At 57.2% G+C, this 25652-nt stretch overlaps 3 protein-coding genes across 10 annotated transcripts in view; 1 reads left to right on the top strand and 2 right to left on the bottom strand.

The window, feature by feature from the left end:
• NUMA1 (nuclear mitotic apparatus protein 1) overlaps nt 1-18689 on the top strand; it is a 39653-nt gene extending 20964 nt beyond the window's left edge. The window contains exons 8-26 of one of the 4 annotated variants that reach the window (XM_021704615.2): nt 1177-1297; nt 1797-1954; nt 2241-2358; nt 2463-2580; nt 2937-3077; nt 5072-5194; nt 5347-8745; nt 9153-9194; nt 10672-10740; nt 12636-12740; nt 12827-13045; nt 13166-13323; nt 14483-14729; nt 15574-15802; nt 16427-16563; nt 16850-17026; nt 17248-17364; nt 17455-17667; nt 17983-18689. In XM_021704615.2, the coding sequence (XP_021560290.1) occupies nt 1177-1297; nt 1797-1954; nt 2241-2358; nt 2463-2580; nt 2937-3077; nt 5072-5194; nt 5347-8745; nt 9153-9194; nt 10672-10740; nt 12636-12740; nt 12827-13045; nt 13166-13323; nt 14483-14729; nt 15574-15802; nt 16427-16563; nt 16850-17026; nt 17248-17364; nt 17455-17667; nt 17983-17994 (5903 nt within the window). In that variant the 3' untranslated portion in view covers nt 17995-18689. Of the gene's footprint in view, nt 1-1176; nt 1298-1796; nt 1955-2240; nt 2359-2462; nt 2581-2936; nt 3078-5071; nt 5195-5346; nt 8746-9152; nt 9195-10671; nt 10741-12629; nt 12741-12826; nt 13046-13165; nt 13324-14482; nt 14730-15573; nt 15803-16426; nt 16564-16849; nt 17027-17247; nt 17365-17454; nt 17668-17982 lie in introns of all 4 variants that reach the window. The other 3 variants (XM_021704617.2, XM_021704614.2, XM_021704616.2) reach the window with 3 other exon arrangements.
• Nucleotides 18690-18947: 258 nt separating this feature from the next.
• On the bottom strand, nt 18948-22494 carry LOC110593357 (interleukin 18 binding protein). Of its 4 annotated transcripts, XM_021704623.1 has the most exons (7): nt 22116-22134; nt 21407-21898; nt 20994-21083; nt 20457-20648; nt 19677-19797; nt 19442-19589; nt 18948-19239 (listed from the first exon to the last, which is right to left on the bottom strand). In XM_021704623.1, exons 3-7 carry the CDS (start codon nt 21013-21015, stop codon nt 19156-19158), a joined length of 567 nt encoding a protein of 188 aa, XP_021560298.1. In that variant the 5' UTR covers nt 21016-21083; nt 21407-21898; nt 22116-22134; the 3' UTR covers nt 18948-19155. The 4 variants fall into 4 exon arrangements, with proteins under 4 accessions (XP_021560298.1, XP_021560297.1, XP_021560296.1 ...); XM_021704622.2 differs by having other exon boundaries at nt 20994-21086; nt 21407-22494; XM_021704621.2 differs by having other exon boundaries at nt 21407-22494.
• A 1-nt stretch (nt 22495) lies between these two features.
• RNF121 (ring finger protein 121) overlaps nt 22496-25652 on the bottom strand; it is an 83898-nt gene continuing 80741 nt past the window's right edge. For both annotated transcript variants that reach the window (XM_021704618.2, XM_021704619.2), the window contains one exon: nt 22496-24668. In XM_021704618.2, the coding sequence (XP_021560293.1) occupies nt 24548-24668 (121 nt within the window). In that variant the 3' untranslated portion in view covers nt 22496-24547. The remainder of the gene's footprint in view (nt 24669-25652) is intronic.

The raw sequence follows: 25652 nt of genomic DNA, 5'->3' as shown, positions 1-25652 counted from the left end.
TTTTTAAGCAATTGCTACTCTAGGCTTAGAAGCTGGGAGTAGCACCTAAAAGAAAGGCTTTTCCCCACATGAAGCTCATGTTCTAGGTGGGAAGGCAGATACGTAAATCAATAAGTAGGATAAAGAATAAGTGCTAGAACAGAGAGGTACGTCCTCTACCAAATGTGTTGCTGGAAGTACAGGAGAAAGACCGAGAGCTTGGCATGTTTTCTGAAGAAGAGGCTATCCAGTGAGGATAGGTTAAGTATGTGGCTCTAGGCAGGCTCTCTTCCAGCCACTGAATTTGATGTTCCTCATATTCAAGTTTCTCTTCAGCCCTTCAAATGGAGATGTTGGAAATGTGAGTCTAGAATGTAGGCGAGGGCTCTGGGCCAGGTTATGGGTTCGCAAGTCAGCGTGTGGATGGCCACTGTGGGCAGAGCAGGGAGGCCCCATTAGAACTCTGGATGCTTAGGGGCGCCTGGGTGGCTCAGTCGTTGAGCGTCTGCCTTCGGCTCAGGTCATGATCCCAGGGTCTTGGGATCGAGCCCCGCATCGGGCTCCCTGCTCCGCGGGGAGACTGCTTCTCCCTCTCCCACTCCCCCTGCTTGTGTTCCCTCTCTCGCTGTGTCTCTCTCTGTCAAATAAATAAATAAAATCTTAAAAAAAAAAAAAAAAAAAAAACTCTGGATGCTTAGAGGGTGGGGGTAGGAGGGAGGGCAGATGGGGAGACTAGGGATGGGTGTTTAGGGGTAGGATAGCCGTGTGAAGGTGGTTGTGGAACCAGGGGAGGCAGAGGTTTTGAGAAAGAGGTTGTGTTGGCAGTGCAAGATTTCAGAATGGAGGAGTTCAGGAAGGAGGCCAGTGGCTCTGACCTGAGACGTTGTTGGGCTAAGAGGAGATTGTGCTCAGGGCAGCTCCCAAGCTGCCTCTGCAGTTGTTGAATCAGCGGGGAAAAGCATGAGCACTTAATGACTTGTGGAAAGAGAAGCCACTTGCTTGACTCGGCTTAGTGCCACTGACCTCTGGATGACCCAGACACTGGGATTCAGGTTTTGCCCAGTGGCCTTCCTCTGTAGCTTACATGTAAGTGTCTGTAGATTCACTTCCACTAAGGCGAGTTCTCAAATTGGATAAAGATGCAAATCTGTTCGCATTCTTACTAACCTTTATATGATGGTTTGCTTCTTCCCCTAGCTCCTGTCCCTTCTACCTGTTCCAGCACCATCTCTGAAGAGCTGTCCCCACCCAGCCACCAGGCCAAAAGGGAGGTTCGCTTCCTAGAGCTACAGAAGGTCGCCTCTTCCAGTGGGAACAAGTATGTGCTGTGCCTCCTCTCCTGGGACGGGACCTCAACATCTGTCCTCAGACCCCTTCATTCTAGAGGCTAACACTGTTCACCTGCAGACAGTGCTTGGAGCACCTGCTAGATGTTCTCACCTGTCCCAGTACTAATTAGGGGAATTGGTTGGGATCCATTTTTGGCAGAAGGCCTTCCTCAGAAGCTGTTCCCTGTTTATGGAATTCCTTCCTCCTGTGGAGACTGCTAAAGTCCCTTCTCTCAGTGCTGCTCTGCAGAGGCAAGATGATTTTTTTTTTGACAAAGAAGTTAAGGCTTGGAGGGGGGAGAAGAACCATTTGCTCATGGCCGTGTCATGAGGCGGGAGATGGCACTGCGAACAGAGCTGAGGTGCTTGGCCTACTGGTCGGTGCTCACAGCCCTAGAGCCCTGCTCACCCATCCCCACCCGGTGCTCTTCCCTTCAGCCCTCACGCTTCAGGCTCTGACCGTGGCGTCTGAGCCATCTCCTTCTTCAGCTTCCTCTCAGGTTCTCCAGCCTCCCCCATGGGCGACATCCTGCAGACCCCACAATTCCAAATGAGACGGCTGAAGAAGCAGCTTGCAGATGAGAGAAGTAATAGAGATGAACTGGAGCTGGAGCTGGCTGAGAACCGCAGGCTCCTCACCGAGAAAGGTAGGCGCCTAGTAGGCTGGCGGATGATGTGTGAGTGAGCAGCATTGGGGATTTTCATCCCGGGAAGTGCTGGGCTTGTGTGCGGAACGGCCCCCCTGTTCCATTATTGTCCGTTCTGCTGGCCCAGGAGCTTAGTGCTCAGCCTTGGGCCAGTCCGGCTGACCTCCTGGAAGCCGGTTCTGCCCTTGCCATATCCTCCTTTCCCTTAGAATGGATGCCTCCCCCTCCTCCTCTCTTCCCCGTTGTTCTGTGCTGACTCTCCCCTCCCTCCCCTTCCCCGGGGCAGACGCACAGATAGCTGTGATGCAACAGCGCATTGACCGCCTGGCTCTGCTGAACGAGAAGCAGGCGGCCAGCCCGCTGGAGCCCAGGGAGCTTGAGGAGCTCCGTGGCAAGAACGAGAGGTAAGATTCTCCCTGCTCTCTTCCCAGCTCCCCACCCCGCCCTGCAGCCGTGGGGTGGGGGGGAAGGTGCTACTGTCTTTTCTGACCGCTCTGCTCCCTCACAGCCTCACTGTGCGTCTCCATGAAACTCTGAAGCAGTGCCAGGACCTGAAGACAGAGAAGAGCCAGATGGATCGCAAAATTAACCAGCTTTCTGAGGAGAATGGGGACCTTTCCTTTAAGGTGAGTGTTTGGGGGAGGGGTCTGTCCCCACCCGGAGGCCCGCTGGGGCTGAGTTGGTCTGGAGGATTCTCCAGAACAGGGTTGAGAAGAATGTCCCAGCACCTGTCCTGTGCTTCAGTCTTTCCAGAGACCTGCATACTTTGGCCCTTTCCTTGTCCCATAATTGGCTGCTGCCAGGGATGGGGTTGTGGCCCTGAATTTTGAGTCTTGAGTTAAAGATGTGACTAGTTGTAATTGGTTTGGGGCAGGTTAGACGGATAGTCAGACACCTGCAGCCCCTGGAGTTGGGGAACACACAGCAGTGGTGGTATTGGCTTTGACCTTGGGTGACGGGGACTCGCGCTTGTCTGTCTCAGCTCCGGGAGTTTGCCAGTCACCTGCAGCAGCTACAGGGTGCCCTCAATGACCTGACAGAAGAGCACAGCAAGGCCACTCGAGAGTGGGTGGAGAAACAGACCCATCTCGAGAAGGAGCTCAGCACGGCCGTGCAGGACAAGGTAACCCCTCTGCTTGGGGGAACCAGGGCCACGGTCTTGACTGCCTGTTCACAGCTGAGTTCCATTTACCACTCTATTCTTTGGGGCCTTTGGGAAGTAAGCTGACTCCTCTTCAAGGTTTAATAGTGCGCTGTAATGGAAAGATTGTGGGCTTAAGTCCAGTACACCTTTGAATCCTGTCTTCGCTGTTTATAAGATGTGGGATCTTGGACAAGTTACTTGACCTCTTTTCTAAGCATGCTTTCTGTAAAGTGGGAAAAGTAATGAGTAGCTGCCTCATCACCCATTGTCGGGTACTATGTACAAAGTACTTAACACTTTGTGTCGTGCAAAGTAAGCTTTCAGTGAATTCGTTACTCTTATTTTTTTAAGATTTTATTTTTAGGGATACCTGGGTGGTGCAGTCAGTTAAGCATCCGACTCTTGGTTTCAGCTCAGGTCATGATCTTAGGGTGGTGAGATGGAGCCCTGCATTGGGCTTCTTGTCAGCACAGAGTCAGAGTTGGCTTGAGATTTTCCCTCCCTTCCCTCTGCCCCTCCAGCTCGTGCTCTCTCTCCCAAATAAATAAATATATATATATACGTGTGTATATATATATATATATATTTTTTTTTTTAAAGTAATCTCTACACCCAGTGTGGGGCTCGAGCTTACAACCCTGAGATCAAGAGTTGCATGCTCCACTGACTGAGCTGGCCAGGTGCCCCCACTATTATTTTTATTGGTATTTTTAAGAACCCAACTCTACCACTTATTAACCCTGTAGCCCTAGGGCAAGGCACTTAACATCTGAGCTTCAGCTCTTGCTCTGCAAAAGAAGGCTAGTAATAGCTACCTCCCATATCTATCTGGTGGATTAGGAACTCAGGACCCAGCACAGTCCTGGCCCTGGCTTAGTGAACAGTGGGGAGTGGGGAATGGGGCTGGAGGACAGGGCTGGGAGGTGTGATGGCTGCTGCTGTTGATGCCAGGGCAGGCTGGGGAGATACATATGTATGTGTGTGTGTGTATATATATATTATGTGTTTATATATATTTATATATATTTTTTAAGAGAGGATTTTTTTTTTTAAGATTTTATTTATTTATTTGACAGAGACACGGAGAGAGAGGGAACACAAGCAGGGGGAATGGGAGAGGGAGAAGCAGGCTTCCCGCGGAGCAGGGAGCTCGATGCGGGACTCGATCCCAGAACTGTGGGATCATGATCCGAACCGAAGGCAGATGCTTAACCAACTGAGCCACCCAGGCGCCCCAAGATTTTTTATTTTTAATTTTTTTTTAAGATTTATTTTAGAGCATGGGCAAGCAGGAGGGGAGGTGGAGAGGGAGAGAGAGAATCTCAGAGTTCCCGCTGAGCAGGGAGCCTGATGTGGGGCTTAATCTCACGACCCTGAGATCATGATCTGAGCCGAAATCAAGAGTTGGACACTTAACTGACTGAGCCACCCAGGCATGGCTGGGGAGGTTTTTAAGCTGGTGAGTATTTAGATAATCTGGGAGCCAAGTCTTGCCTGAGGAAGGGTATATAGTAAGAAATTTTTTTTTTTTTTTTTTAATTTTATTTATTTATTCATGTGAGAGAGAGAGAGAGAGAGAGAGAGAGGCAGAGGGAGAAGCAGGCTCCCAAGGAGCAGGAAGCCCGATGCGGGACTCGATCCCAGGACCCTGAGATCATGACCTGAGCCGAAGGCAGACGCTTAACCATCTGAGCCACCCAGGCGCCCGAAAATTTTTTTTTTTTTAAGTAAGGAAATTTGAAGTAAACTCAGTGGCCTGGAAGAAGAAATTAACAGGTCCCATGACTTAATTCAACCCTGAAATTAGGGCTAGAAAATCAGGTCCATCATGAACCCAGGTGCATGGTTTCTGAGTTTTTCCCAAGGTCAGGGCAAAAGGAGATCTTGATAACAGGGTGCTAGGGCTCCGTATGTTATTGGTAACCTAGTGCCTGTTCCACCTCTGTTCACATGAGGCTCTTGTTTACTCTCAGAAATGCCTTGAAGAGAAGAATGAAATCCTTCGGGGAAAACTTTCACAGCTGGAAGAGCATCTGGCCCAGCTGCGGGAGAACCCAGCCCGGGAGAAGGGCGAAGTGTTGGGGGACGTCTTGCAGGTAAGAGCGCACAGGAGCAGCGGTGAGGACCCGTGTCCCGGGGCTGGTGTGGACCTGTGTTTGGTACATCAGGTTCCTGTTCCTTAGTTCTCACAGGCGCTGTGGTGATCGAGGAGTCATGCTGATCCTCATTTGTCTCTTTATTTCACCAGCTGGAAACCCTGAAGCAAGAGGCAGCCTCTCTTGCTGCAGACAACACCCAGCTCCAAGCCAGGGTGGAGGCGCTGGAGGCTGAGCAGGGCCAGCGGGAAGCCACGCTGCTTGCCGAGCGGGGCCACTTTGAAGAAGAAAAGCAGCAGCTGGCTGGCCTGATTGCCGAGCTGCAGGGCTCCCTGTCCAACCTCAGCCAGGCGAAGGAAGAGCTGGAGCAGGCCTCTCAGGCTCAGGGGGCCCGGCTGTCTGCCCAGGTGGCCACACTGACTTCTGAGCTCACCACCCTCAATGCCGCTCTCCAGCAGCAGGATCAAGAACTGGCCAGCCTGAAGCAGCAGGCCAAAACGGAGCAGGCCCAGCTCGTGCAGAGCCTCCAGCAGCAAGAACAGGCCTCGCAGGGCCTTCGCCAGCAGGTGGAGCAGCTGAGCAGCAGCCTGAAGCAAAAAGAGCAACAGTTGGAGGAAGCTGCCCAGGGGCAGGAGGCCGCCAGGCGAGACCATGCCCAGCGACTGGCCACTGCCGCCGAGGAGCGGCAGGCTTCTTTAAAGGAGAGGGATTCGGCTCTCCAGCAGCTGGAAGCGTTGGAGAAGGAGAAGACTGCCAAGCTAGAGGTCCTGCAACAGCAACTTCAGGCCACTAATGAAGCCCGGGACAGCGCCCAGGCCTCGGTGACTCAGGCCCAGCGGGAGAAGGCAGAGCTGAGCCAAAAGGTGGAGGAACTCCATGCCTGTGTTGAGGCAGCCCGCCAGGAGCAGTGTGAGGCCCAGGCCCAGGTGGCTGAGCTAAAGGCCCAGCTGAGGTCTGAGCAGCAAAAAGCAACCGAGAGAGAAAGGGTGGCCCAGGAGAAGGGCCAGTTCCAGGAGCAGGTCCGGGCCCTTGAGGAGTCCTTGAAGATCACCAAGGGCAGCCTGGAGGAGGAGAAGCGCAGGGCCTCAGATGCCCTAGAAGAGCAGCAGCGTCACATCTCCAAGCTGGAGGCAGAGACCCGGTGTCTGGTGGAACAGCATAAGCAGGAACGGAAGGAGCTAGAAGAAGAGAGGGTTGGGCGCAAGGGGCTGGAGGCCCGATTACGGCAGCTGGGGGAGGCCCATCAAGCTGAGATGGAAGCCCTACGGCGGGAGCTGGCAGAGGCCGAAGCCTCCCAGCGTGAGGCGGAGGGGGAGTGTGAACAGCTTGCCAAGGAGGTGGCCACCTGGCGCGAGCGGTACGAGGAGAGCCAGCAAGAGGAGGCCCAGTACGGTGCTGTGTTCCAGGAGCAGCTGATGACCCTGAAGGAGGAATGCGAGAAGGCCCGCCAGGAACTACAGGAGGCCAAGGAGAAGGTGGCGGGGATTGAGGCCCACAGCGAGCTCCAGATCAGCCGGCAGCAGACTGAAGTCGCTCAGCTTCATGCCAGCCTGGCCAGAGCACTCCAGCAGGTGCAGGAGAAGGAGGTCAGGGCCCAGAGGCTTGCGGACGACCTCTCCGCTCTGCAGGAGAAGATGGCTGCCACCGGCAAGGAGGTGGCCCGCCTGGAGGCCTTGGTGCGCAAGGCAGGAGAGCGGCAGGAAACGGCCTCCCGGGAGCTGCGCAAGGAGCCGCCGAGGGCCGGAGCCAGAGAGGCCGAGTGGCCGGAAGAGCAGCAGGGACGCCAGTTCTGCAGCACACAGGCGGCGCTGCAGGCCATGGAGCGGGAGGCCGAGCAGATGGGCAGTGAACTGGAGAGGCTGCGGGCTGCGCTGATCGAGAGCCAGGGCCAGCAGCAGGAGGAGCGCGGGCAGCAGGAGAGGGAGGTGGCACGCCTGACCCAGGAGCGGGGCCGGGCCCAAGCCGATCTTGCCCTGGAGAAGGCCGCCAAGGCAGAGCTGGAGATGCGGCTGCAGAATGCCCTCAATGAGCAGCGTGTGGAGTTTGCGACCCTGCAGGAAGCCCTGGCCCACGCCCTGATGGAAAAGGAAGGGAAGGACCAGGAGCTGGCCAAGCTTCGTGGGCAGGAGGCAGCCCAGAGAACAGAGCTGGGGGAGCTTCGGCAAACTGTGCAGCGACTGAAGGAACAGCTGGCCAAGAAAGAGGAGGAGCGCCAACAGTCTCCAGGGCCGGCCAGTGGAGAAGACCCTTCCGGGTCAGGAGCACAGTCGGAGTCTACTGGAAAGAGCAAGCGGAAAGGCCCTGAGCTCGAGGCTCTGCGGGCAGAGGTGAGCAAGCTGGAGCGGCAGTGCCGGGAGCACCAGGAGAGGGCCTCTGGCCTGGAGCGCAGCCTGCAGTGTGAGCGCGCCTCCCGCGCCGAGCAGGCCGGTGCTCTGGAGGCTCTGCGGGGCCTGTTAGAGGAGAAGGCCCAGGAGCTGGGGTGCAGTCAGGACACCTTAGCCACAGCCCAACGGGAGCTGGCCACTCTCCGCGCCAAAGCCCAAGACCATAGCAAGGCTGAGGACGAGTGGAAGACCCAGGTGGCCCGGGGCCAGCAGGAGGCTGAGAGGAAAAACAGCCTCATCAGCAGCTTGGAGGAGGAGGTGTCCATCCTGAATCGCCAGGTCCTGGAGAAAGAGGGGGAGAGCAAGGAGTTGAAGCGGCTGGTCGTAGCGGAGTCGGAGAAGAGCCAGAAGCTGGAGGAGAGGCTGCGCCTGCTGCAGGCGGAGACCGCCAGCAACAGCGCCAGGGCCGCCGAACGCAGCTCCGCTCTGCGGGAGGAGGTGCACACCCTCCGGGAGGAGGCGGACAAACAGCGGGTGGCTTCGGAGAGCCTCCGGCAGGAGCTGGCCTCGCAGGCAGAGCGAGCGGAGGAGCTGGGCCAAGAACTGAAGACGTGGCAGGAGAAGTTCTTCCAGAAGGAGCAGGCCCTCTCTGCCCTGCAGCTGGAGCACGCCAGCACGCAGGCCCTTGTGAGCGAGCTCCTGCCCGCTAAGCACCTGTGCCAGCAGCTGCAGGCCGAGCAGGCGGCTGCTGAGAAACGCCATCGCGAGGAGCTGGAGCAGAGCAAGCAGGCGGCTGGCGGGCTGCGGGCCGAGCTGGTGCGGGCCCAGCGGGAGCTTGGGGAGCTGGTGCCCCTGCGGCAGAAGGTGGCAGAGCAAGAGCGGGCAGCGCAGCAGCTGCGGGCTGAGAAGGCCAGCTACGTGGAGCAGCTGAGCATGCTGAAGAAGGCCCACGGCCTGCTGGCGGAGGAGAACCGGGGGCTGGGTGAGCGGGCCAGCCTTGGCCGGCAGTTTCTGGAAGTGGAGCTGGACCAGGCCAGAGAGAAGTATGGCCAAGAGCTGGCAGCTGTGCGTGCTGACGCCGAGACCCGCCTGGCTGAGCTGCAGCGGGAAGCACAGAACACTGCCCGGGAGCTGGAGGTGATGACTGCCAAGTACGAGGGTGCCAAGGTCAAAGTCCTGGAGGAGAGGCAGCGGTTCCAGGACGAGAGGCAGAAACTCACTGCCCAGGTGAGATGCCCAGCTCAGCCTTGCCCCCAGAGATTCCCTCCTGTCGTGTCGCCCCTCCCTCGCGGGGTGGCTGGTAGAGTTCAAGTATGTTGCCCCCTATGGTCCTAAAGCAAATACCAGTAGTTTCTTCCTCCCTGAAAGCGCTGTCCCTGGAGAGTCAAGTTGTGAAGGCCATCAGCCCATTCTAGAAGCACACGGTGCTAGGCAGGTATGCCTGCGGTGGAGACCCTAGGAGCTACCGGGGATGAGAGTGAGCCAAATTGGCATTTTTTTTTTTTTTAAACGACTAGAAGTCTCATTCCTTGGAGGGAAGTGTCAGAGCCTCAGTGAGAGGGGCCTGGCTGCAGACCTGGTGCCTCTTCGGCCCGCATCTCACTCTGTCTCCGTTGCCCCTCCCCCGTGCACAGGTGGAGCAGCTAGAGGTATTTCAGAGAGAGCAGACTAAGCAGGTAAAGCCTGGGGTCCCCGATAAATGCTGGCTGCTTAAGCGGTGACCCGTTTCAGTGCATGATCCCGGCCGCAGCTTGCCTCCGCCCGCTCCCGTTGTGAACTGTTTGTGAAGGGGGCAGGGTCAAGCCATGGAGTCCAGGCCCGGGCTGCCCAGGACTGCAGTGTGCTGGGCCCTCTCTCGGGCCTCGTCCCACCCAGCCCAGGTCGGCATCCCCATCCTTCTGTCCCTTCTCTCATCTGCCTGTCAGCGATGAGGGGTAGGGTAGGCTTCATCTTAACCATGTCCGAACTGGTGACCGGCATTCCTTGGGATTACCAAATCTCCAAGTTCTGTTCCGAGCCTGAGTGCCAAACTAAGAGGAGCGGCAAAGTGACTGTGGGCCTCGTTTAACGCGGCCCCCTTCTTTCCCGCAGAAGCCCTAAAGGTGACATGAAAGCAGCCCTCTCAGGTCAGGGAGGGTTGTGAGCATGGGACGCCTGCCCATCACCCTCTGGGCCTTTAACCCCGAGCGTGAGCTAGAGCTGTCTGGGAGCAGGAAGGCCAAGCCTGGCGGGAGACAGGAGGTGGCTGGGCCTGGCTGCCGGGCCCTCACAAGGATCTCCCTGTGCTGCCCTTGACATCGAGGCTGTTGCGCTGGTATTTAGCAGGAGCGCCCTTTCTCCACCACCCCTCCTACTCAGTCACTTCGGGCCTGCTGAGGAATCAGGCCCTCCCCTCCTTCCGTCGCCGCCTCTAGGGAGCCTGAGATGATGGGGACAGTCACACCGAATAGCAAACAGTCAGCAATGGCCTCTTGCCTCTCGTCTCTGCCGTTACTGCTTGAGCTCCCGGAACGCCTGGAGGAGCCAGCCCTGCTCGTGGCTGTTAGGCTCCCTCTCGACTCCTCCCTCCCTCTGCTCTTCTTCTCTGTGGGAGTGGGGTGGGCTTGGGGTAGAAGGGCTGCCCCTGCTGTTGTCTGGCAATCTGCTTCCCAGTGCTAACCCCAGCGGCCACGTTGCTGGCACCAGCCCTAACAGCCTGCGGAGATTGGGAAGGGGTCTGAGCATCTGTGGGCCTTGGCAGTTTGGAGGAGGAATGTTGGGTATTCATTATTGTCTGTTAGAATTACAGACTCGGTCGTGCCTGTCCCCAACCCGGGAAGGCTGGGGCTGGGAACAGTGGCAGTAGGTGGTAGTGGGGTGTCAGCTCCCCAGATTTCAATTCTGCTGAATCTGGAGGCTGCAGGGCTCCGGCAGGCCTGTCTCTGCAGGCTGGGGACAGAGGTGAGCACGGGCCATCTGGCAGCCCCTGCCAATTGGGTCGCCTCATTCAGGTCCTGCCAACCAGCCTAAGCGGAGGCTGTTCCCTAATTGGAGGCCAGAGAAAGGACCAAAGTTTCTTCTAGGAACACTGGGGTTTATCTGGGGGAAAGGTCCTAATCTCTCTGGACATACAGGGGAAGGCCTTCTGAGTCTTCTTTTCTTCCCCTGCTCCAGGTGGAAGAACTGAGTAAGAAGTTAGCTGACCACGACCAAGCCAGCAAGGTGCAACAACAGAAGCTGAAGGTGAGATACAGTGGGGCGTGGGTCGTCCTCCCTCAGCCCCAGAGCAAGGCTGGGGGAGGGAAGATGCTCTATAAGCCCTTGGGCTGTGGTGGGCGTTGGGGCAGAGGAGGGCCTGACAGCCATACACCTGCCTGTGGCTCCAGGAGCCCTTGCGTGTGCCTTGTTGGAGCTCTCGAGGGAAGACGAGAATGACTCCCATTCCTCAGACCTTCATTCTCCACTACAGTAGCTCCTAGTCCTGTGTGGTTTGATTAATTAAAAATTCCACTCCTCTGTCACGCTACTTCATTTCCCTTGCTTAGTAGCTACATATGGCTAGGGCTACCATACTGGACAGGGCAGATACAGAACATTTCCATCACTGTAGAAAGTTCTTTGGATAGCACTGCTCTAGACAGCCTAGCCTCGAGGAGTGTCCTCAACATTTAATATGATAGTGCAACTTGATATATTTTTTGAAGATTTTATTTGACAGAGCGTGAGAGAACACAAGCAGGGGGGGAGGGGCAGAGGGAGAGGAAGAAGCAGACTCCCCGCTGAGCAGAGTGCCTGATGCGGGGCTCCATCCCAGGACCCTGGGATCATGACCTGAGCCAAAGGCAGATGCTTAACCGACGGAGCCACCCAGGCGTCCCAGCAACTTAATATTCTTAATATTTTCAGCTCTCTTCCCTGCCATAATTGTGTGATAAACATGTTTATTGGGGCACCTGGGTGTCATAGGCAGTTAAGTGTCTGACTCTTGGTTTGGGTTCAAGTCGTGATCTCAGGGTCATGAGATCGAGCCCCATGTTGGGCTCTGCGCTCAGCATGGACTCTGCTTGAGTTTCTCTCCCCTTCTCCCTCTGCCCCTCCCGCTCATACTCTCTCTCTCTCTCAAATACATAAATAAATCTTAAAAACAAACAAACTGGGGCACCTGGGTGGTTCAGTCAGTTAAGCACCCGCCTTCAGCTCAGGTCATGATCCTGGAGTCCTGGGATCGAGCCCTGCATCAGGCTTCTTGCTCAATGGGGAGCCTACTTCTCCCTCTCCTCCTCACTTGTGCTCTCTCTCGCTTTCTCTCTCTCTCAAATAAATAAAATCTTAAAAACAACCCAGATGCTTATTATGCTCCATTTGGGGGCCTTCCTGGGGCCAGGAGATGCAGGAGAGGTAAGGCCAGGTAGTCCAGTGTCTACTACAAGCTAAGCACTCACTGGCATTGCACAGAGGGTCCAAGAACTGGATTTGGGCCCTGCTCCCAAGGAGTCTGTGGTCTGGACAGGAGGCAGTGCAGCATCGTAAATGAGCCCACACAGGCTTTGGAGTCAGCTGGACCAAGCCTCAAATTTTACTGTGCTATGATCCTGATCAGTATGTTTACATTTCTGAGCTCAGTTTCTTCATCTCTAAAATGGGGATGAAGTTACTTCCCACAGTGGTTTTGAGGAGAAAGAGAGATCACGAGCCCTCAGAGAGCTCATGTGCCAAGTGCCTAGCTTCGTGCTCTGTACCCAGGTGTTCCTGAGGCTCGGTCCCCGTTGGGGAGTAGGGAGTCTCCTTGGGGAGGGAAGCACAGAACACTGCCCGGGAGCTGGAGGTGATGACTGCCAAGTACGAGGGTGCCAAGCTTGTGCTTGGTCACAAAGAAAGCAAAGATAGGGCTGTCAGAACTCTGCCAGAAATGGCATAGCTGGACAGGGAAAGCTCTTGCAGAATGTGGACCTTGAGGGGTGTGTGGTGTGTCCAAATTAGGTGGGAGTTGGGGCAGGATTTTTTGTGCATGTCGTGAGAGAGAATACAGGAGTCTGAGAACACCCATAGAGCCCAGGATCTTAGGGCAAGTCAGGGATTTGGGTGGAGCAGACAGACCAGCCACCCCAGTCAGCGTTTGTCATGCCTTCCAGGCCCAGGGAGGGGAGAGCCAGCAAGAGGCCCAACGCCTCCAGGCCCAGCTGAATGAGCTGCAGGCCCAGCTGAACCAGAAGGAGCAGGCAGCTGAGCACTACAAGCTACAGGTGAGGCGCCCCCGGTGCCCCCAGCGCCCCACTGCCCACCCTCTCCTGCCCCCCCACCACCCCACCCACCCTGTCTGCCCATGTAGATGGAAAAAGCCAAGACCCACTATGATGCCAAGAAACAGCAGAACCAAGAGCTACAGGAACAGCTCCGGGGCCTGGAGCAGCTGCAGAAGGAAAACAAAGAGCTGCGGGCTGAAGCTGAGCGGCTGGGCCGGGAGCTGCAGCAGGCAGGGCTGAAGACCAAGGAGGCTGAGCAGACCTGCCGCCACCTCACCGCCCAGGTGCGCAGCCTGGAGGCACAGGTAAGTATCTGCTTGCACTGACTCCCTCACCCCTGTTACGTCGGACCCCTGTGCCCCCCCTCTCCCGGGCTGCCCCTGCCTGAGGCTTGTCTTCACTCTCCTTGGCCCTCTCCTTTGCAGGTTGCCCATGCTGACCAGCAGCTTCGAGATCTGGGCAAGTTCCAGGTGGCAACCGATGCCCTAAAGAGCCGGGAGCCCCAGGCTAAGCCTCAGCTGGACTTGAGTATTGACAGCCTGGATTTGAGCTGTGAGGAGGGGACTCCCCTCACTATCACCAGGTGAGGCACGCTGCTGCCCTCTTGTCACTGAGTGCCTACTGTTTGTCAGGCTGTGTCCTGGCCACTGGGCCTAGTGAGATAAAGATGTGGTCCCTTTGCCCTCTGGGAGCTTATTCATAGAGAAGAGTAAGGAAACTGGTCCCAGGTGGTAGATGCATGTTTGTATAGGGCACAATGGGAGTAAAAGGAAACCAAGTGGTCAGAAGGGGTTTCCTGGAGGCTGTCACTTCTACTCGGAGTCTGCAAAGGAGCTGAAGAAGGTGTGTGGGCCTGGTGAATGGAGGGGAGCAGAGGGTAGAGGCCAAGAAAGAGCCTGGCTGGGCTGGCAAGTGAGGTGAGGAGGGCTCGCTGGGATCCCCATTGAAGTTTAGACTTGATCCTAGGGGCAGTGAGGGACCTCGAAAGAGTCTGAAAGGAAGGAGTATGTGGTTCAGTTTGCAGCTTAGAAAGCTTACACTCATAGCCAGCGAAGAAGCTGAGAGAAATGTGTCAATACTGTTACAAAAACACCCGCAAAATATTAATGCGTTTATTTACTCCTCACAGTCCTCTGAGGTAGGTTCCATGATTATCTCTTTCAACAGATGAGACTGGGGCATAGAGGGGCAGTCATTTGCCCAAGGTCCCACAGTGGTAGAGGCAGGCTTGAACCCCGGGCAGCCTGGCTTGAGTCCCTGGTTGTCACCAGGCTGGCGCCTCCCCTCAGGTGCCACCAGGTCTAGGTGAGAGGAGAGGCGGACCTGGCCAAGGGGATGTGAGCGGATTGGGGTGTGGTTAGGTGAGCTGTTGGGTAGGACTGTACCCATGTTCATGGCTGGGGGGGCCCAGCTGGAGGCTGCTCCCGTTCCGTGAAGTAGGAGATCCAGGAGGAATAGACGGATGGACTTAGTTTGGACATACTCACCGTGGAGCTAGTTGTCCAGGTGGGGATGTCTGGGACAGTGGAGTCCAGGAGTTGCCAGTATTAAGGAGCTAGAGAACCATGGGAGTAGAGGGGCTCACCAGGAATGGAGAGTGGAGTGAAGGGAGGGCGCAGGGTAAGTGCTTTCCTGGGTGCCTCTCAAAATTCAGAGTGAGAATGGGGTGCTTGACCTGGTCTGCTTGTAGTAAGGGTAATCCCTTCGGAGCAAAGGGATGAACCAAAATGCCTTTTCTCCAGCAAGCTGCCTCGAACTCAGCCAGATGGCACCAGCATCCCTGGAGAGCCAGCCTCACCCATCTCCCAGCGCCTGCCCCCCAAGGTAGAATCCCTGGAGTCTCTCTATTTCACCCCGATCCCTGCTCGGGGACAGGCCCCACTGGAAAGCAGCCTGGACTCCCTGGGGGACGTCTTCCTGGATTCAGGCCGGAAGACCCGCTCCGCTCGTCGACGCACCACACAAATCATCAACATCACCATGACGAAGGTCAGGCTGCTGGGAGTGGGGCTCCAGGCCAGTCATGCTCACTTGCTCGTTAAGGGCATCTTGCCCATCGGGTCCTCACAATAGCCTCCCGAGGGTCCATATCTTACAGATGGGAAAACTGAGATCCCCAGAAATACAGGGACTTGCGAGGCCTCTTTTGTAAGAGGGGCAAGGCTGGAATTGGATGCCTGCTGGCTCTAAGGCTGCTTTCTTTCCATGGGTAGCACTGACCCTGTGCAGGCTGAAGGGAGAGAATATGGAGAAGTTACAGTCCAGCTGTGGGCCTCCAGCACACCTCCTGGGTGGCTGAGATGTGTTGTGGCCACCCAGAGGGCTGCCTGCTAGGATGGGGACTCTGGCTGGCCCTTGTTTCCGTATCCTGAGGAGGCTGGGGAGTGGGGAGGTACCTTTGATGCAGCAGGTACCTCTTTCGTGTGGGTTGCCCTCTGCTACCAAGAAGCTGGAGAACTAAAAGGTGGGCAGGCCGTGGCAAGCTCGGGATGAGGGACGGTGAAGGCTGTGGGATGAGCCTGACTAGCCCAGGAGACAAGCATTCCAGCCCCGACTCTGCCACCTGCTAGCTGTGACCTGGAGGCCGATCACTTTATTTTTCTACACCTGGATTCTAAAATGGTCTGATAAACACTCTGCCTTCCCTCCTTCAAAGCACTGTCAATAGGCAAGAGAGAATGCAGGATTCTTAGCAACAAGGTCCATTTCTTACAGATGTGCAGCTAAGGATCCCTGCAAAGCGGTATGGGAACACAGGCATTTTACGAAGAGGAATGGGAGGCTGCTTTATACTGTCAGGGCCCCACCCCACCAGATTCATTCTCTCTTCCAGAAGCTAGATGTGGAAGAGCCGGACAGCGCCAATTCATCCTTCTACAGCACACAGTCAGCCCCTGCCTCCCAGGCCGGCCCACGAGCCACCTCTTCTACCCAGTCTCTAGCCCGCCTGGGCTCTCCTGACGATGGCAACTCGGCTCTGCTCAGCCTGCCTGGCTACCGGCCCACCACTCGCAGCTCTGCTCGCCGCTCCCAGGCTGGGGTATCCAGTGGGGCCCCTCCAGGTGAGGGGACCATAGGGGCTTGAAACACACAAAGATGAGACAAGAAGCAGATCCTGGCACAGGAAAGGGACACACTTTGACAACCTAAAGGCTGGTTACCTTCCAACACCTCGCCTGCCCCTCAGGCTGCTGCTCATCTCAGCCAGGGTGAACGGGAAATGTTCGTGCAAGGAGCCTGGGATTCCCAGCCTGATAGTGATGCTCAGCTCAGGTCCTCCGTTCACCCTGTCTCGGGGGTAAGGGGTGCCGGAAGAGCCCTGCTGGGCCAGTGTTCTTAGATTATTCTTGAAGGCTCTTGCCCTCCAGGACCCCCTAGGTATCAATTCCTGGTCCTCAGTTAGTTCCTCTAAGGTGTCACAGCCTCTGTAGAGGATCTCTTTTGACCTCCTCAGGGGGAGAGCACTGAGCTAGTCCCCAGGGTAGAAATGGTCCGTGAGCCCCACTCCTGGATCTGCAGCACTGAGCAGAGCAGGACTCTGAGGCCCTAAGCCTGAAGTCCACGGGACAGGAGTGGTGGACGCAACGGCTGGCAAGAGGCCCGGGACCAGGGGTGGCCTGCTGCCGCTACCCTCACTCTTCCTGGCCTTCCAGCACCCCCTGCTCCCATCTCCCTGCCCTCCACAGGAAGGAACAGCTTCTACGTGGGCACTTGCCAGGATGAGCCCGAGCAGCTGGACGACTGGAACCGCATTGCAGAGCTGCAGCAGCGCAACCGGGTGTGCCCCCCCCACTTGAAGACCTGCTACCCCCTGGAGTCCAGGGTGAGCTCGGGCCCCGGGTCTCTGGCGTGCTGCAGAGGGTGACCTTCGGTGTCCATGCACTAGCTGGCAGAGAAGAGGTCGGGGTGAAGTCACCACGGGCGGGCTTGAGTGTGGAGGAGGAGGTCGGCCCCAGCCTCCTCCTGCGGCCATCCTGCACAGCAAAAAGGAAGACACTGGCAAGGGAGGCCTTCGGCCCCAGGAAGGCCTGAGCTGCCCTCCGCGACAGGCCTGTGAGGAGTTGCGGGGTGGGCCTGTCCCCCTGACCCCTCCCTCCTGCTCCACGCAGCCTTCCCTGAGCCTGGCTACCATCACAGACGAGGAGATGAAGACCGGGGACCCCCGGGAGACCCTGCGCCGAGCCAGCATGCAGCCAGCCCAGATAGCCGAGGCCGCGGGCATCACCACCCGGCAGCAGCGCAAACGGGTCTCCTCGGAGCCCCAGCAGGGCCCCGGGACCCCTGAGGTACACGCCCCTGGCTCCTCTTTTGTTCTGTCTAGCAGCCTGCCCGGTACTAGCCCAGCTCCCCAAGTTGGAAAAGTAGATTAAAGGGGAGCTGAGGGCTTGATGCGGGGACTGTTGGGAAGCGGCGGGGGAGGGGGGGGGGCGCGGCGAGTGTTGACTTACAAGGTCCACTCAGCTCTGAGACCCACGTCTGGCTTTGGATGTGACCCTCTCCCCCACAGTCTAAGAAGGCCACCAGCTGTTTCCCCCGCCCCGTGACTCCCCGGGACCGACATGAAGGGCGCAAACAGAGCACTACAGAGGCCCAGAAGAAAGCTGCCGCTCCGGCTGTTAAACAGGTGAGTGGGGGGCTGGAGGGAGCCCCTGGAGGGGCCTTGGTGTCAGGGCCCAAGTGCAGCCCTGTTTGACAGCCCCTCCCTCCGCGACAGGCTGACCGCCGCCAGTCCATGGCTTTCAGCATCCTCAACACGCCCAAGAAGCTCGGGAACAGCCTGCTGCGGAGGGGAGCCTCAAAGAAAGCCCTGTCCAAGGCGTCCCCCACCAGCCGCAGCGGCATTCGCCGCTCTCCACGCATCGCCACCACGGCAGCCAGCGCCGCCACGGCCGCCGCCCTCGCTGCCACCCCTCGGGCCAAGGGCAAGGTGGAGGCACTGACAGGGAAGGGGCTGGTGGACTCTTAGGAAAGTGGGTGAAGGCAGGGCCCAGCTAGGCCGCTGGAGGGGGGCTAAGTGTTGGGCGCTCCCTGTCTTGGTTACCTGCTCATGGAGGAGAGGAGACCCGGGGCTGCCTAGGCCTAAGCTGGCAATTGATAAGCTCAAGGTCGATGTGTCCAGGTCAGCCCCAAGGAAGGGATCCTAGTCCAGGGGTGGTGGAAGTTGAAAGAGGCCTCCTTGAGCCATCTGGTGCAGGCGGGCATCCCAAGTGTCCAGCCACGTGACGGTGTTTCTCTCTTTCAGGCAAAGCACTAAAGGGCCAGGACCAGTGAGAGGCCCCACCTGTGTCCTCAATGCCGACCTCGCCTGGTCCTTTTCCTTCTACTGTCCCTTTCAGTGCCTTCTCTCAGCTCCCAGGCCAACAGTGGCCAGACCCCTAGAGACAGTGATGCCTGCCCACACCCCGGCCTGGTACCTGGATGTTCACCAGAGCCTTCGCCAGGTGAACAGATGTGTCCTCAGAGTTGGCCCCGGAGGCCTGGAGAGTCTGGGTCTTCTCCCTACCTTGCCTCATGTTTTCTTAGAGCAAAGTCACTTCTCCATCATAACCAGACTTGAGGCTGGCTTTGAGTGGCTGGGCCTAAGGGCCGAGTCAGTCCGCCTCTGGATCCAGAAGAGGGACCACTGGAGGAGCAGGCCCTGGTCCCTGCTGCACCTGCAGGGCCCTTCACTTTTAAAGTCCAAGACTGGGTATTGACCCTAGTGGGTGCACCCAGAGGTGCTCCCATCCACCCAAGGGCTCAGATGCCCAGATGATGCTCTTTTCCAGAACAAATGGGCCCCAAGCCTGGGTGCAGCAGCGGGGGTGGGGGACAGCCTTCAGCTGCAGCTCATCCCTCACCTTCCCCAGACTTACACTGGGGTGGGATTTGGAGTGATGGGAAGGTTTTTAAGGGCCAGGGATGGATCTTTTCTAAATGTTATTACTTGTAAATAAAGTCTATTTTTCTCCCTTAAGTGCTGAGCGGTCTTGATCTGTGTGGGAAAAGGGAAACTTAGAGCACATCTTTGTCCCTGCCAAGTTTTCCCAACTAACTACCTGCCTTACCTCCAATCCTTTCTCCTGGCCTTTCTAGGGCCATAGGATCTTACATTTCTCTTTTCAGGACCAGTGTCCCCTGGTTTTGTCTTTAGATTCTGACAGTCCCTCTCTTCCCACACTCCCTCCTAGGATGAGCCAAGTCCTGTAAGTGGAACAATGGCTTAAATGACAGAGCAGGTGTTGTCATGCCTCCATTGAAAAACCATTTATGCATGCCCACTGTGGGCCCTGCCAGGTGTGACAAAGATGCAGCTGTGGATCAGAAGTAGCATTTATCCCATCCCTTCCCTGGGACAGTCCATTAGAGGGAGGCCAGCGCTGCAAGAGCATGTAGACCTCAGTGAAGAGGTGACGACTCAGCCAGGCTTTGGAGTTCACCTGTCGCGATGACGAGGCAGGGGGGACCTGCTGGAGGGCGGGGCTTCTTGAACAGAAGGCATGACGGTCTTCAGCCCAGCCTGGGGAAGTGAAGGCAGACAAGGATCAGGCCCAAGGGTGGGGACATCTCTTGTCACCTTCCTGTAGGCCATGCCTGCCTGAGTCCTAAGTTCCACTTGGGGGCACGGTGGACACTAGCTGGTGGCCACTCTGGGCTGAGCCCACCCTTTCCTCCCCATACTGCTCCTACTGTCCGTGGAAACCTTCCCTCAGGTTGCTCACCCAGAGCTGAGCTGGGATGACGTGACGCTGGGCGGTCTGCTCAGGATCAGCAAAGACACAGGAGAAGTTGGTGTTGCGCAGGGTGGGGCTCAGCTCCTCTAGCACCAGGGCCCTCCGTAGCTGGGTGCGTGCACCCCGGTACTCCCTGCTGAAGCAGAGGACGGAAGGCCATGAGAGAGGACCGCAGAAGGCACCCCCCCAAACCTCCTGCCGGCCTCACCACTGTGCCCCTCACCTGCTGCTGCCCTCTCTCAGCCGACCTGGGAGGTGCTCGATGAAGGAGCCATTGCCCAGCCAGTAGAGGATGCTGAAGGGGAAGCGGCTGCAGGCGGCACAGGACAAGGTCAGCGTTCCATCTAGGGATAGGTGTGGCAGTTAGCTCTTGCGCAGAGCACACCCTCCCCTCAGGCCCCACAGTTCAGGAACCTGGAGTGCTGCTGTGAACACCCGCCAGGTGCGGAAGTCTGCCAATGGGGAAGTGTGGTTGTCTACCGGGAGGCCCAGGGCTGAACAAGAGGGATCTGGGGACGGGTCCTTGGTTCAGGTGAGGACTCCTGAGCCTGTTTCTTCAGGATGACCTTTTCTAGTGCTCGGCTCTGGTGACTGGGAGCCCTGGCCAAGGAGGCAGCAGCAGGAGGCCACTGCTCCTCTGAGGTGGCCAGAGGGCAAGGGGGCTGGGCGGGGGAGGGGGGGGCTGGGCGGGGGAGGGGGGGACTGGGCCTCAGAGCCTATTGCAGTCAAGGCTCTGGGAGTCCTCTGATCATCCTTGTGTCTGAATTCTCTCCATCCCATTGGATAGGTAGCATCCCGGGAGCTGGGCCCTGCACCCACACTCATGCTGGGTGGGAGGGAACGTGCCGAATGCTCTGGGAAGCTGGCCTGGCTGGTGGGGCTACATGGCAGAAGGTGGGGGTAGGGGGCAGCTCAGCAGTCAACCCCACTCTTGGACCCTCTGTGCCCACAACCCACCCCGACCCCTGTGTCCTTTTGGGCACCCATCAGAATTGCTCCTTACTCAGTGGGACTTCCACTTCCGGCCAGGTCACCTCCAATGCTGGGCACTGCTTAGCTGTTGGGAGCCAGGAAGGGCAGGGGTCCTTTGTGATCCCAGTTGAGGCAGTGGCAGTGGCCTGAGGTATAGGTGTGGCTCCAGCCAGGTGACAGACCATGTGGGCACACAGAAGCAGGACCAGCAAAGGGCTACGATCTGAGGGCAGGACAGTATGGAGGTCAACTGCTGTCTGACTGCCAGGAATGCTCAGCATCCTGGCCTGGATGCAACTCTGGCCCAGAGATTCCTGGGCTCTGCCCAGGGAATCGGAGGAGCAGAAGGGGGTCATCCTCAGGCCCCACCCACATCTTGGCCCTTTTTGAAAGGAGCACAGGGAGACGTTGGACTGGAGCCAGAACCACAGCATCTGGACAGAGGCTGAAAGCCCTAACACAATAGCAGAATGGAGTTCCCCTGGGCGGTAAGGCTCAGGGCCGCCCGCACCGCTCCCTACTGTCCTCAGACCCCATCCCGCCTCCCCAGGCCAGCATCAAGTCCCACCTGGTGTCCAGTTCTGTCTCATGGTCTTGACGGATGTGTCAGGAGCTGGCGTGCCTGGTTCTATTTATCTGTAACAACTTCCTCTCTGGGCTGCTGGGGGAGGAGAACATGAATAAACTACTTCTCTCTCAGTTTCTCAGTGGCTGGATCCCAGCCATTCCTATGGGCCTGTCCTTCCTGGGGGCTCCACAGCCCTGCCTTGGTCTGAACTCCAAATGGGCTGCCAGGCACTCCAGGCATCCCGCAGAGGCTGGGGCTCTTTCAGCACTTGGCAACAAAGCTGCAGACCGTCTAGTGACAGTCTTCCCCACCCTAGCTCTTAGTACCATTAACATTATGCTGATTATGAGTCCACCCTAACCCCTTCATCATAGGGATGGAGAAACGGACCCACAGAGGGGCCAGGGACTTACCCCGTCACAAAGAGAAGCAAAGCCCTCTTCGCTGGAGCTGGTTCTGGGAAGGGCAGGATTAGTGAAGTCCTTCTGGGAAAGCACTGTCCCTCTCCCCTCTATTTCACTTTCGCTTTTTTTGTAGCCAGGGAATCAGCAAGCACTGAGTCACTGAGAGAGGTTACTAACACAAGCATGACACCAGCCTGTACTCAGCACCTCTTCTGAAGCCAAAATCCGTGCTGGCTTGGAATCTTCCTGCTAACTCCCAGGTTTCCCCATGGTATCAGACTGGGTCTTTAGTGCCCCCTTCAGCTTCACCCTCCCAGGGGCACAGATGGGATGAACTCAGGAAGGAGTCTCTCACAGGTGGATTCTTCTGTCCCAGCCAAGGATCAGGACTTCGGCGTCCACCTTTGCTCTTCAGAACCAGCCCTCGCGTCCATGTGAGCAGGCCTCATGTTTCTTCTTTCACATTCACACCTCTATTCAAGGGGTCAACTCTCCTAGGCACTGGGGACCCCAAGTTGGATCACTTTGCCCATTTCAGCCTCAATGTCACACCAGCCTGTCATCCTGGCCTTTCTCAGACTCTCCACTTCCTCCAACCACCAACCTCCTCCATCCCCTTCTCCCCGCCCCCCCAAAGCCTTCTCGCTTCTCTCTCATCCCAGCCCCTTGGCCAGAACTACAGGTCTAGGTCCACTAGGAAGTGTAGATTTCTCCCTACCTGGCTCCTGAGAAGCCCTGAAGAGCCCTCTTTTTCAGAATCCCCCCTTCTTGAAGCTCCACTCAGTCCAGCTGTGTCCGGCCCCGCGTGAGCCATGCCTCGGGAACTGTGCTGCCCGCACTCTTCGGCCTTGTGTGCAGGAACCTCTCAGAGCCAGGCTGAGGACTTGGAACACGAGCTGGAGCGCTGGCCCTAAAACGAGGGGAGGGCACTTCCCGGGGAAGAGGAGGAGCAAGCAGCCTAGCGCCGGCTCCAGCAACAACAGAGCGATATAAATGCACCAGTCTGGTGGCTGACGGGACAAGCGGAGCTGGGGCTGTGGCAGGGTGAGGACTATGAGGCGCGTGAGGCACCGGGGATGCAAAGCTGGAGGCGGCACTCATGATCGGAGTCGTGCCAGTGTCTGTGGAAGCAGAAAGACCAGGACAGGTGACCCAGTCCACACACAGATCAAGCATGAAGGACAAGAGCCAAGTGTCTGAGGTTTGTGGTCTCTGATCAGGGGGATGGGATGCTGGGGACAGAGCCAGGGAAGCCAGGAGATGGAGCTCGGTTTGGAGGATGCATCACGAAACTCCTCCCTGGGAACGCCAGTATCTCCAGCTGTTAGGTCAGGAGGCAAGGCTGCTTGGGGCTTCTGAGACACAGTCTTTTGGGGATGGCATTGGGGAATGGGAGGGAGAGGAGAGAGGACTCCACCTTGGAGTGGAACCAAGGTAAGAGTCGGGCTATGGGGAGGACAAGGGACCCAGACTTGCTGAAGTATGAAAAGAGAGCCTTGGACAGCCTGGTCTCGGCTTCTCACATGAGCCTGACGTGTAGGGGGGACAAGAGTGAAAGGATGATCCCTGGACCCTTCAACTGGTCCCCATTCCACTGAGGATGGGCCCACTGACATGACCAGTGGGGGACCAGGGGAAGCCACAGCCGGATGAGAAAAGCCAAAGTCGAGGGTGGCCCAGGAGGTGTGTTGGTAGCAGGCAGGGCACAGACTTCACCTCAGGTGGTGAGGAGAGAGTCACCCAGTGATGCTCCAGAGCCCTTCGGCCACAGGACAGGAGTCTGGTATCCCACCATTCCCACAGGTAAGGGGCCAGCCACCCCTAGGATCCAGCTCTCAAATGGGAACAGCAAAAGGCACCAAAGGCAAGGCACTCCCAGGGACCCCAGGGAAGAATAAAGCAAGATGGATGTTCAGCTTTCCAACCCAGCTCATGGAGCTTTATTCAGAATGGAGTGACAAGATCCTGCTTGGCTCTTGCTGTGCTTGAAGGGCAGGCCCAGCTGGGCCACATTCCCTAGGAACCCAGTGCTGGAGGCCCATGTTTGCCCTCCCACTTCCTTCAAAACTCCTAGGGCCAGGGCTGGGGCCTACCTGGAACCTCTTTTTAGAACCCACACTTGCCTGGGCCTTGCCCTCTTCTCTTCCCACCCACCACCACCCCTGCTGCCAGGCCCAGGCAGGACCCACAAATGTGGAAGTTGACAGAGGGCTATTCCCTGGGCTGGGAATCCCCTGGCAGCTTCAAGGGAACACTGATGACAGGGAGAAGTCCTATCTGTCATAGCTCTACTGCGGCACACAAACAGACACACACACACACTCTCACGCACGCTTTCCAGGAAGGAAGTGATGTGGCAGAGTGGCTTTTGGCGCGTGTCACCACTTCCAGGCTAAAGGGTCAGATTGCACAAGACGCCTTCAATCACTGCTGCCAATAATAGTCCCCATGGCCCAACTACACACAGACAGACTCTGTTCTTGGCTGGGGGCAGGTTACCCAAGCTGCTGCCCCCAAACAAATCCTCAGTGAACTGTGAGATCCCAGGGCTTCCCTCCCTGGAAAAGTCAGGACAAGGTTCCACTTGCCTAAACCAGTCTACGGGTCCTGGACAAGGGAAGACAGAATCGGACACAACACCGACTGCGGGGCCCAGACAGGGAAGAAGGAAGGCACCTCCCCCTCCCGCAGCGTGCATCTGTGGTACGAGGCAGAGCCCATGACCTCTCCCACACGGAGTGAAGCAGGCTGGAGCCCCACAGAGGGAAGGAAGGGCTGGGGGGGTGGCGGGCAGGGAGGCTGAGGCTCTCAGCCAGAGATGAGAAGGCTCCTTTAAACCAAAAATGTGGCTCTGCTCCTGCCGTGCTCAAGCAAGGAGGGCGAGGCCTGGAGGAGTTGGGGCAATTCCTATGCTTCACAATAAAAAAGGTTTTTAAATATAGTCATCAAAATAGTTTTCTTTTAAAAAGCCCCCACTGCTGACAGCCCCACTGGCTGGCTCTCCATCATCTCCCTCCCCAGCCCGGGCACAGCCGGAGGGGTCCTGAGTGGCCCAAGGGTCCCTTTTGAGTCCTTCCCACCCAGGAAGTCTTGGAGGGCAGGGAGGAGAGTGCCCTGAGGTCCGTAGCGGGCAGATGCTCTTCTTCCTGGCTATTCCAGGCCCAGGATGTAGTTGATGCCTTGCACCAGGCCAATGATGACAGGCTGCCAGGCTACCAAGTACCGAAGCCAATCCAGCAGTTGCCCATACATGACGTGAGGCCTCTCCCAGCTGTCAGCGCGTTAAAGAGACTATGTGTCAGAGCTGCTAGGGCTGGACTAGGGGATGGGTGAGAGGGTCTGCCCGCACTGTCAGCTGCCTCACAGAAACCAGCCTGCCTACAGGGAGAGGGAGCCCCCTCACCAGCCTCTCCATGTTAGAAAGGAGGGCTGAACCCAGAGACTGGGGCATGGTGGGGAGAGGGGACCACTGCAGAAGACAGGACAGACATGGGAGAAGGGTGGAGAGGTGAAACTAAGCTCTCGAAGACCAACATGCGGACAGAGCCTCCCATAACGCCTTCTCGAAGATGGGCCTGCTGGTGTGAGAGCAGAGTCTGAGACTGCTGTGAATTCCTCTGTGTCAATGGCTGCAGGGACGTGGGCAGTGGGATAAGGTAACCTCACAGGTTCTTGTAGTGTCCCAAATGGAAGGTTTTCTAGGTCAAGGAAGGGGCTGAGTCTAGGGACCGAGGCAGAAGGGAACAGGGAGCAAGAGGCTAGTCACAGGGGATAACCCCTGGCAGAGGCTCTAAGGACTCCCCATGCACCACTAACACCAGGCCCTACTGAGGCCCAGCGGCCCCAGAGAGGGGTTCGCTTCCTTTCACTTTAGAGCTAAATGCTGGGCAAGACACTTAGAGAGGGAGTCTGGGAATCCAGCTCTGTGGAAAGCACAGATTAAACCTCATGACACTGTGGGGGAGCCTCTCCAAAAGCATCAGAAAAGAGCAGCCTGGCCCAATCCCTGGGAACTGCGGGGAAGCCCCAAGCCTAAGCCTCAGCCTCACCATGGAGTTACTTAACCATTCTTGAACTAGACTCTAGAAGAACCAGGCAAGGAACCTTAAGGGGACAGGCCAGAGCCTCTGGTTTGGGGGCTGTGGGAATGTGCTGGGAATGCAGTGGTCCCTGCTCAGCCCAGCTAGTGTCCAGGGGATAGGGAACCCTGGCACACAGGGCAGCCGGGAGAGGGGAGGGGAGAGAGCTGGGCCCC

The sequence above is a fragment of the Neomonachus schauinslandi genome, chromosome 11, assembly GCF_002201575.2.
Source record: "Neomonachus schauinslandi chromosome 11, ASM220157v2, whole genome shotgun sequence".
NCBI lineage: Eukaryota > Metazoa > Chordata > Mammalia > Carnivora > Phocidae > Neomonachus > Neomonachus schauinslandi.
Note: the sequence above shows the minus strand (reverse complement) of the source record. Positions and strands in the feature narration are given on the sequence as shown.

Bases quoted from the DNA above. Each gene is read 5' to 3' on its own strand.
- LOC110593357 (XM_021704622.2), bottom strand. From the start codon at position 21,015: ATGAGACAGAACTGGACACCAG. The intron at 20,649-20,993 runs GTGGGACTTGAT...TCCTGCCCTCAG, and splicing joins GAGACAGAACTGGACACCAG to ATCGTAGCCCTTTGCTGGTC. The intron at 19,240-19,441 runs GTGAGCAACCTG...TCACTTCCCCAG, and splicing joins TCATCCCAGCTCAGCTCTGG to GCTGGGCTGAAGACCGTCAT.